The sequence below is a fragment of the Oratosquilla oratoria genome, chromosome 44 (genome assembly GCF_046742065.1).
Source record: "Oratosquilla oratoria isolate Oo_2021 chromosome 44, ASM4674206v1, whole genome shotgun sequence".
NCBI lineage: Eukaryota > Metazoa > Arthropoda > Malacostraca > Stomatopoda > Squillidae > Oratosquilla > Oratosquilla oratoria.
The window spans coordinates 23,922,805-23,934,331 of NC_134820.1; the positions used below are offsets into that span (position 1 = coordinate 23,922,805).

Genomic DNA, 11,527 nt, shown 5'->3' on the forward strand with positions numbered 1-11,527 from the left:
GTCCAGACGAGCGGGCCTGGTCGTCGGACATGCCCGTTAACGGGCACATTTGATGGGCAAATGGTCAAATTGCCCGACTGTTCGTCTAGCGAAATCACTAAGGCAGTGCGCAAATCAATATCATGAACCCGCAGCAGGCGTCCCTCCCACATCCCACGTTTCTTTTTCTTCCTTTTCTTTAGACACAAAACAATTATCATGGTGTACAATATCTTCGTGACCATACTTGTCGTACCACACTCCACGCGCTACTGTAACTGGCATTGTCGGGCACGCCCGCCCAGCTATTCAACTCGGTCGTGTGGATAACATTCATGAGCAGGCCCGGCAGAATTTGCCCGCCAATCGCGCCGGCGGACACGCCCGATCGTCTGGACACGGCTTAAGAAGTTATCATTTGTTCCTCTAGTGCAGTCACAGTGCTCTCACATGAACGAGTACCAGAAGAGGTGATAACAGTTTTTCACCTCTACTAGGGTAGTCGGGGACGGGTTTCGCTATGCACATACGGCTCAGTAACCAAACTACAAAACCAACATATGAGAAATAAGATAATGCACAACGGCCACAAGGTTAGAAGCACTGGTTACTGGCAATGAAATACAAATAACGGTGTACAACAAACCCAATTCAGCTGTCATCTCCTGTGTAGGTATGATAAATGGCCTCACGCCTACTACACAAAACAGAATGAATTCTGTGGAAGAACTTGCAGAACAAAAGGTAACCTAAGTCTACTGCTGCAAATGAATAATTAAGGGCATAAGGGTTCCATCCCCTATACATTGATACTAACTTTCACAAACTCCCAGATCTCATCTCACTACTTCAATAGCCAACACTTTGGCCACAACAGACAACAATGTTGTTGCCTTGCAGGTGTATGCATATTGAAGTTGAAAAAAAATCAGTATCTTTCAGCTGCCCATCATCAAATCTCATCAACCCACATCTGGAGATGTAGCTTACAGGAAGTGGTTTTTAATCTCTGGACAAGGCCCAAGATCTTTTTGTTTGACTCATTGTCTCTTCCACTTTTTTCACATAAGGAGAGCCACCAACCAGAAACTGCTCTCCTCTTACCAACTTGTAACATAGGAAAAGTCCCATACTAATACAGCTGACATCAGTGTAATGTTCCTTCCTAGAGAGATCTGTGGATAGGTCTGAGAACTTTTCCTGAGTACTGGGAGACCAGAGTTCCAGCCAATGAAATTCAAGGCAAAAATTTTTGTTTATTATTGTTGCAACCACACTTGTTGTGATTATTATTATTTTTTCAAATACAGTCAGTATTTCTAAATGCTTGTAATGTGGTTTCCTGATTGTTACTATTATCCTGTTACATTTGATATAATTACCACATTACCAAATGTCTACTTGTTCATGTATTCATTGATATCTGTCATTGCTATTACTGTTATTATTTTTGGCAGATCTTATTTTTGTCCTTATTAAACTTCAGTGATATAGTTATTTCTCTTACAATCTATAGAATTATTATAGATACCATTACAGTGAGCTTACTAGACATGGTCCGAGTGATATTTGTTAAGAATGTCCATCATCCAGTATATCTTAAGATTCTTATTGTTAGAGCAAAATAATGAAAATGTAAGTGTAACGAATGGTAGATAATTTCCTCATACAAGTTTGATAGTTGCAAACTTGTTACAGTGAAGAAGGCTCCACTTATCAGCAAAGGTCCTTTTTTAAGACTGTGACATAATATTTTTCATATTGTGGCACAGAATTTGACTAATTTCACCCTTGATCTCTGACAGGATTTGCAGAAGCTTGCTGAATCACATAAGAATCTCAAAATAGTAAAATTAGGTATGTAATTATACCATATAGTAATACATTTTTTGATATATATATATATTTATATAAAATGTCTATTAGTATATATGTAATTGGTTTATGTGTAATGTATGTATGTCAGTGCATGCATATATGTATATAATATGTATTGGGAACCAAAAGGTTGTACAACAGGTTTTCCAAGCATACTGTCACATATAACTTCCCCATGCCAAACCCAGAGCCCAACATTAAAACACTCACATATGCAGATGGCATAACAATAACAGTCCAACACCATAGTGACAGAGCAACAGCTAAAACATTCAGATGTACCTTAGTGAGCTACAACTATGGCTGATACAAAACTAAAGGTCTGCATCCCTTCAGATGTCCTCAGTGATGTTGCTTACCTCTGACTACCATCAATCCAAGAAATGACCAAATGTCTGATTAAATGGTCAATCTATCCCTCTCTATCTATATACCAGGAACTATATACCAGGTAACCAAGTCAAAGGCACATACCTACTGCCACCCACTCTGTTCCCCTCCATTACCCCTTCCTCCCTCTCATCTTAGCTCCTTATGGATTATTGGTCATCCCTGTGTCCCACCCTTCTTCTCTGTCCCTTCCTGCAGAAAAAGAGAAGATGGGGAGAAATCCCTTTGGATTGTGTCAAAATATCATTCATACATAAGCACCCACTACCCATCCCCTACTCCTCCCTTCCTTGCATAACAGTATCATCTATACACAACAACTCTCCACTCATCCCTATCTTCTGCCTCTCCCTCCCTTGCTCAACAGACATTCCCCTCTTTCTCAACACCCCTGTCAGCCCATCTATCCATCTCATCCACAGTTGTCCCCGTAAGTTCACTCCGTCCACCTCTGCCTTCCACACCTCTTTTAATGATCTTTCTTCACTCATTCTTTCCATGTATCCAAACCATCCCAGTACTCTTTCATCAGCCCTATCTGTCATCTCCTTTTCCACTTCTGCTCTCCTCACCTCCTCATTTCTCACTTTGTCCAACCTAGTAACTCATATAATACTTTTCAGGCATTTCATCTCATACACATTCAAATTTGTTCTTCCTGTCTCATTTAGATGCTATGTCTTTGCCCCATACAAAGCCATCAGCACAATCACCCCTTCATACACACCTCTCATGGCGCTGTGGTTAGAGCTCTGGCCTGCCACTACAGAGGTCCGGGTTCGACCCTCGCCCGGGGCTGAAATAATATCAGTAGCGCAGCGCTGAGGGGTGTTACTCCAACTCTCGTGGGATCGGACCTACGAGCTCTGAGCTCTCTTCCAGGAGGGAAATAGCTGTCGATCACGAGTCCAACACGTGATCCAAAGACCAAGTGAAAAGTGAATACAATCTCCTCTTTGCATCCATTCCCAGATGGCTATTTGTTATATCTTTTAATCCTCCAAGGCATACTTGCTTCTTTCAGTCTACTGTTTAGCTCACCTCCACTTCTCCCTTTCCTGCTACATGTAACCCCAAATACCTAAAGCAATTCACTTTCTCCAGCCTCTCTCCTTTGAGATTTATTTCCAACTCACTGCCATCCTCACCCCCCTGTAAATCTCATCACCCTGCTGTTAGTCACATTTACCTTCAGCTTTCTCCTATCACATACTTTCCCAAACTCTATCACTAACTCCATTAATCCCCCTTCTGACCCTGCCACAAGCAGTGTCTTCATCCCATTGGCCCAAAACCCTAAAATACTTGGCTGCACATTTAATACATACATAACCTCCACCCCACATAAAAGACCTCACTGTGAAGTGAAATAAAAACCCTGAACACCACACACCCATCACGCTACACCTCATAATCACCACCAACAGAATGCAACAAAAACCCACGCCAGCACCATACATGAAGGCTGCAGGTCTTCTACAAGAGAGACCAGAGATTGATTGACTGACTGCAAATGTGTTTCTCTTCTACAGAATTAAAGAACTTCTCAGACTATCCAAAACTTGTAGAGACGGTCAAGAGTTACACAGGGTCAGAAGGCCTCAACCTGCTCATCAATAATGGAGGTACATGTGAGAAAAAACCTGGGCAGCTCTTTGGTATGCCTCTGGAGGAGCTTGATGTTGAAGTCTTCAGGGACGTTTTGGATGTCAATACCACAGCACCTCTTTACCTAGTAAAGGTAAGAAATTTCAAAGATGCATAGATGTGCAGATGATGTGCATAGATGTGTATTTACCTAATTGTAGGTATAAGACCATTTTTTTCCTCAAAATATATATATACACATGCAAAGAGTAATGAACAAACTTGTCTTACAGATAAAACAAATGAAGAGGGCCAAAATGTTGGCCTATCATTGGAAGATAGGAAAATGAGAGATTGCTTGATAGTAGTGTTCAGGGTATTGAAGGGAATAGATAAAACTGACAGATATCATGGTACAAGAAAGTCGTATAGTCATGGGAACTAATAAATAAAAGAAAAATTCTAAGCAAGGTATGGTAGTTAGAAAATAAGAGACAGGATCCTATGAGTATAATTCCATTCCTGCATACCAAAGCCCTTTCTCACTTATAAGGGACATAGCCAAGTCAGATCACAAGATCACTATATATATTTAAAACCCATTTAACACCCCTGTCATCTCTGCACCTTGAGGATGAAGTCATGCTTGTCCTCCACAGTTTTGCTTGGGCAGGGGACAAGGCCCAGAAAATATACCCTGGTTTTTACATGCAAAATTGAAGTACTCTATCTGATAGGACAGTGTTTACTTCGAGACTGTAGACTACTAGTTACCTTGAATTTCACTGGAAACTCACGGGCCCACAGCACCTGGCATTGGTCCTTGGCTTCACCCATTGATCTCTCCAGGAAGAAACCTTGATCTACATTGTATTATTGTGGGACTTCGTCACTGAATGAAAGTTGTTGGAGGGGAACCTTTGCTGGTTGTAACCTCTCTTGTGTTTGAAGGTGGGTAAATACAGTTGACAAAGAAAGATGTTGAGCCCAGTCTGATGGCTGCACCATCAAATGTAAGTAGGGTAAAGATGACAAGGTTTGAAGATAGGTGGCAGAGATGACTCTCTGACATTGTCCATGCAGGACTAGTTCTTGTACCTAGCCTAATTCCATAACATTGTAATATTTGCTCAAACATCAACATTATTAATTTCATTATTTCTATTACTGTTATTCGTACAGTACTTTCATTAGAAAAGGAATTACCAGAAAACTTAGACTGTTTTGAGATGAATATCTTTGTTTTGCACCCAATTTTAAAATGTAAAGTTTTTGAACTCATATGCATGATACTGTGTCATATATGCCATTTATATTCTACCAGTTCCTCATAGAAACTTCTTTTAACTGTTTAAAAATACTTGAAATTATGATTATCAATGTTTTCGGGATGGTAATGTCACAAGTCATTGGAAAAAATGAAAAAAGTCAGCATGCCTGAAGAACATAATGAATGAGTTTTCCATAGCATGAACTTGTGGAACAACATAAAGAGATTGGTTGTCTACTGAAATGTCAATCTCTAGATATTTAATCCATCTGTCTTTTACAATTCTCTTGCACAGTTTAGCTATCATTCTGGTCAGAGACACTTATATAAGTGTAGTTCTTAAGGAGCTTCCCAGTTCACAGTATTGATATGATGTATTTCTTACAGGCCTTCCTGCCACTTCTGAAGAAAGCAGCAGAAAATAACAAGTCAAAGCCAGTTGGTATCTCAAGAGCTGGTGTAGTCAACGTGAGCTCCATACTTGGTACAATGGGGGGATTCACAGGCAACCCAGATATTTATGGTTACAGAGCAAGCAAGGTAGGGATTCAAGCTAGAAAAGAATATTGTCTCAATTTAAGCCTAAATATGATTTAAGAATCTTACTGCATTTGCTTCTGACCCAGGTGCAGTGGACAAGATGCAGGGATGACCCATCATCCAGGAGGTGCTAAGATAAGAGGGAGGGAAGAGGGTGGAGGAGAATGGAGTGCGATGGGGATGGAATGGGTGGGAGTGGTTTTTATGCCTTTGTTTTTTGGCTACCTCCCTTATAAGTGGGAAAAAGCCTTTGGTATGTGTGTGTATATGTGTACTGCATTTGAAAGTGTAAATCAGAAATCAGTGGACATATGAGTTTCATGTAATGAAGTGAAAGGAGTTGGATCCTCCCCTCTTCTATGGGGAGGATTTTTGTTTGTGTGTGTAGGTGTCTTATTGGGGTGGTTTTGGTGCATCCAGTTAAAACTCTCAATGCTTTGTTTTGTAAAGTTTGCAGAGTATTTATGTTGGTTATGCTGACTGTTTGGAACTATGTTATGGAAGGATAGTCTAAGGAGGTTCTTATGCCCTACTTTAAGACTTGCTGATTATTTCCAGGGTGATGGTTCCACTACATCTCTGAGCCATTGCTTTAGTTTGTCTAAGTAGGCTTGGTTGTTTTTAACTGCTATTTTATAATTCTTATGCTGGGTTATAATTGTTAGGTTGTGTGCTTATCTAAGTACTCTGGTGTTAACTTCTGGATCAGGGGTTGGAAGATCGCTTATGAAATGGTTGAATAACACTGGTGAGTATTTAACTCAGGAGACCCCATTATATAGTCTTTTTGTGTCAGAGATTTGGTTATTTAGGGTTATTCTGCACTGGCACCCTGTTAAAAAGTTAGCTATTTCTATCATTGTTGCAAATATCAGTCTCTGATCTTTTTGGACAAAATGTGTCTGGGAAGTATGTCAAATTCTTTGTTTATGGCACTAGCTACCATAAGTGTTCTTTCTGGTGAGACCTGCTTGTTGAAACCTTCCAGCACTTGTTGGGAGGTGTTTGTGAGCAATGTGATAGTGGAGTGGTCCTCTTTGAATCTATGATGGTTAGGGGAAGTAGGTAGTTTGGTTGCAATTCTTTCTGCTACCACAACTCGCCTCCCTTAACCAACAAGTATGTATGTATATATATTTACCTAGTTGTATTATATGGGAAGGGGAGCTATGCTTGTGGTGACCCATTTTTGTATCTCGCAAGATCAAATTTGTTCTTAAATTCTTGTATTGTGTTTGCACACACTATGTATGTATGTATCTATGTATCTGCATTGGTTATGATTTTTCTTTTAATCCAAATCCTTTATTTGTAATGACAAAGAAAAAATACTCTTGGTAGAAAATTACATTAAATGATTTTTACTTTCAGGCAGCTCTTAATATGGTGACAAAGGCATTAGCAGAAGATTATAAGAAGGATGATATCTTCTTTGTTGCTATACATCCTGGATGGGTCCAAACTGATTTGGGTTCAGAAGCTGGCTACCTCACATCTGCAGAGTCTGTTAATCATATGTTTGCTACCCTTCCCACTCTTACAGTGGAGCATTCAGGAACACTGGTATCATATGATGGCAGTGCAATGGAATGGTAATAAGATAAGTACGACACTAATAAAGATGGTAATAAGGTCGCTGACTAAGTATGATGTGACTTAAGAACAGGAGTCATTTTGTATGCTATAGTTCTGTCAAACAAGGAGTATTTGTATAATTTTTCTAAATGGGTATTTTTATACAAAATTTTAGTTGTGCAGGCTTACATTGAAATTTTGGCAAAGAAATGAGGATGTGTATCAGTCAGTCTGTTGCACAGGTCTCTCTTGCAGAAGACCCAAGTTTCCCATGTTATTGGCAATGGCCACTAGACAGGCCCATAGGTCACTAAAGAAAGAAATATGGTGTTGTTTTCTAGGGATAGTGTGGGGGAGTGTAGGATGAGGTGCTAAGTGTACTTGTATGATGATTGGATCTAGGGTAGTTTGATTCTGTGGCCAGGACTATTCTGTGCTACTGTTTTGGTGATGGATGGTGTCCTGAACACAAACATGCTAGTATGGTTCTTGCCTCTCTCGAGAGGGATTATTTGTGGGGCTGATGTCAGGAGGGTTTTTGGTGGAGTATTATGCTGCAGGTGTTTTTCAGCTGGTTGTGCTTGTGTGATGTAATAGGATGGGGGAGTAGGGCTTAGGGCTCTAGCATAGGTGTTCCTAATATTTTCATAGGATAGCCTATGGGGAAAATTTTGGTTTTTGAGGGCAGGTGTTCTGTTGGGGTGGTGTTTTGAACATCTTGTTATTCTCTAGGCTTTATTTTATATAGTTTGTAAATTGTCTATTTTTTGCTGATTATTGGGAAGTGCAGTTGAGTACATTTCTGATGAATTATTTGTAGACTGGTGGTTCACCATGGTCTTTGGATCATGTTTTGGACTTGTAATTGACAGCAATTTTTTTCTGGGAAGAAAGCTCATAGCTCGTATATGATTGATTTATGGGTAATACTGTGACCTTACATGCACACACACCCCCAACTCCCTGACCATGAGAGTTAGAGTAACAACCCACAGTGCAGCGGTTCTGAAATTATTTCAGCCCTGGGTGGGATTCGGACCCAGACCGCTGTAGTGGTGGCTGGAAACTCTACCAACTGTGCCAAGAGTTGTGTAATTGGAAGTGTGCTGGTCTTGCATTAACTTGGTTGTGGGTTTGAATCCTGCACTCCTCTGATTTCCAGCAGTCACTGGCACCTGCCCCAACAGTCCAAATGCATAGGACAAATGTGACTGCTTCAGCAATAGCCAAGCTCCTCCTGGCGTGAGCTCCTCACCGACTTAATTAAAGTTTTTTTGTTGTCCAAAGCCCATACTTCCAATTGATTTTAGTAGCTTTATTTTCTTGTTGAATTTTACCATTACATCTTTGTATGTGCTGAAGGTCATTGGATTATCAAAAGCGAGGCCTAGAATTTAGGGTTTACCAGTGGAAGTTTGGTTAGTTGGCTGCTAAGGACTGCTGTCCTCAGGTTTGACCATTTAATTTCACTTTTTTTTCCATGGTTGTCAGGAGTGAGCAGTATTACTGATAATTTCCATGGCAAGGCCTCCATTCTGTTACTTCTGAGCCATTATTCTAGTGTGTTTCAGTAAGCTTGGGCGTTCTTAGTTACTATTTTGTTGTTGGTATGCTGGGTTATTGTTGTTAGGTCATCTGTGAATGAGTGATTTTGTGTTATGTTCTGGATCTTGTATTGGTAGAATGCTTGTATTTACCTTACCTAGTTGTATTTTGTGGGAAGGGGAGCTATGCTCATGGTGTCCCGCCTTTGTATCTTTCAGTGTCTAGTTTGCTTTTAAACTCATGAATGGTTTTTGCGCACACTATTTCCTCGTCCAGTTTGTTCCAAGTGTCTACCACTCTATGTGGAAAACTGTTTTTCTTCAGATATCTTCTGTAGCTATGTTTTTTTATTTTTTTTTATGTCCTCTTTTGCTTTTCCTGTCCCAATTTAACAAGTCCCCTCTATCAAGTATTTCTGTGAATAAATATGTTAGAATGAAGAGGGTGGAAGTGTATGGTGAGAAAGTCCAAGAGAAGAGCAAACATGAAGTAAGGTTGATATGTATACATTTTTTTTTTTTTTTTTCAAGGAATAAAAATGTCAGAAGGAAGCAAGATGCAAAGAAGTGAGTGTGGAAGGAGCAGATGGGCAGTTGTAAGCGTACAAGACTTGTAACAGTAGTTGAGCCGTTTCAAGTTGTTGAATGTGGTGATAGAGACGGGGGTAATGCCATGTACCTCTGACCTAAGAAGTGCGCCAGAGGTAGGGATGACCCTTCATCCATGAGGAGCTAAGATGGGATGACTGTGAACGAGTTTTTGGATGGGTGAGGGGTAGGTGAATGCTTCGATTTCACCATCCCTTACAAGGAGGAAAAGGCCTTTTGGTATTTGTTTATATATGTTTGTTACAATGATGTCTAGAGGTCTCGTATTTGTTTTTAGGGAAGCAAAGAAAGGTACACTGTACTTTATACTTTCAATGAAGACTGTAAGGGTTCATGAGAATAAAAATGTTTGTGAAATATGTGATGTGAATTTTTATTTACACTGTTATCATTACATGTAACATCTTTTTACTTAAAGCATTCCAAACACAACCATGAAACCACTGTTGCCATTTTGTGGAAATTTTCCACAAATTTGTGGGAGAAATTTGCTCACATGGGATGTTTTGTGGGAGAATTATATGTTGCAATGAACTTATTTGTGTATATAATAATTCCCTCTTTTTGTGGGGGAAAAATGTGGAAATCCAGATTTCCTTGTGGGAATTTTTTGGAAAAAACCTCATTTGTGGAAACTGGCATAGATCACAGTGGCATCACTGTATGAAACTCCATACTCCATTAGACTGTTTCAGACTTCAGCCTTACGAAGAAGCCCTTCCCATGACAAGCAAAAACTTCACCGGTACTGCTATGTTCAAATTACCACCCAGCCTTTAAACAATATCAACACAAAGTAGGTCTGGTGAGAGAAGCAAACTGCTCCAGAGGTAATCACCACACAGAAGACACTGAACATCTCACCCTACATTACCTCACTCTAACCCAGTAGTACTTAAAAAAAATTTAGTGCCCACACCTTTCGAGATCTCACAAAATTTCTCATAACTCCTACAAAATCATTACTGTTGAAGAAATATAAACCAGTGATAAAAAATTAAACTAACAAACTAGATTTGTTTAATTACAAAATGAAAATAATGATTGTAGATAAAGAGAAATTATGAAAAAAAACACGTTTGTCAGTCTCTTTGTAAATGTAGCATTAAATTGCCTATGCATACCTCCAGGTTTCCAGTTTCATACATTCTGTGGGTGGAGCTATCCCAGGTTAAGAACCATTACTTTAGTCTTACCCAGACAACACAATATCTCTTTCTTGGGCGATCTATGGGTCATTCTGGTGGTTTACTTGTCATTGCTCTGTCTGGCCTCCGATCCTGCACTGTCTCGCAACTGTATAGGACTCGGTGAAACACACACACACATAAAATGTTTATCATGCCCACAAGTGCAAATACGTTCATAATATATATATTATATATATATATATATATATATATGTATATATATATATATATATATATACATATATTTACCTAGTTGTATTTTACGGGAAGGGGAGCTATGCTCGTGGTGTCCCGTCTTCATATCTTGTTTTATCTAGACTGTTTTTAAATTCGTGTATCGTTTTTGCACACACCACATTCTCATCTAACTTGTTCCAAACATCTATTACCCTGTGGGGAAAGCTGTTCTTTTTCAGGTCTCTTCTATAACTGTCTTTCTTGATTTTCTTCCCATGTCCTCTTGTATCTCTACTATACTCTCTATCAATAGTTTCTGTGCCTTTCATGATTCTATAAATAGTTATCAAGTCTCCTCTCACTCTTCTTTGCTTTATGTCTGTAGCTCAAGTTTTGCTTGTCTCTCCTCATATGATAGTTCTGAGAGTGTTGGTGCCAATTTTGTAATTGCTCTTTGTATTCTTTCAAGTTTTGTTATACATTTTTTTGTACTTGGTGACCATGTCGTTGCTGCATACTCCAATCTTGGTTTTATCAAAGTGACTAGTATTTTCTTCACCATTTCTTCGTCTAGGTATGTAAATGCCACTTTGATTGTTCTTATTGAATTATAAATTTCTCAAAAAATTTTGTTTATATGTTTCTCAGGGGACATATTATTCATAATAATGACTCCCAGGTCATTCTCATTTTCTACTTTTTTTATTCCTTCCTCTTCCAATATGTAGGGGAGAGGCCAAACGCAGAGTATGGGAGTCCAATATATTTTACGTTTCGCTCAGCAGGGC

At 39.4% G+C, this 11,527-nt stretch overlaps 1 protein-coding gene across 1 annotated transcript in view; it reads left to right on the forward strand.

The window, feature by feature from the left end:
- The window catches only part of LOC143022229 (C-signal-like), a 13,721-nt gene extending 3,988 nt beyond the window's left edge, over positions 1–9,733 (forward strand). The window contains exons 2-5 of the mRNA XM_076180346.1: positions 1,785–1,836; positions 3,780–3,988; positions 5,492–5,644; positions 7,016–9,733. Of these exons, the coding sequence (XP_076036461.1) occupies positions 1,785–1,836; positions 3,780–3,988; positions 5,492–5,644; positions 7,016–7,240 (639 nt within the window). The 3' untranslated portion in view covers positions 7,241–9,733. The remainder of the gene's footprint in view (positions 1–1,784; positions 1,837–3,779; positions 3,989–5,491; positions 5,645–7,015) is intronic.
- The last annotated feature ends 1,794 nt before the right edge of the window (positions 9,734–11,527 follow it).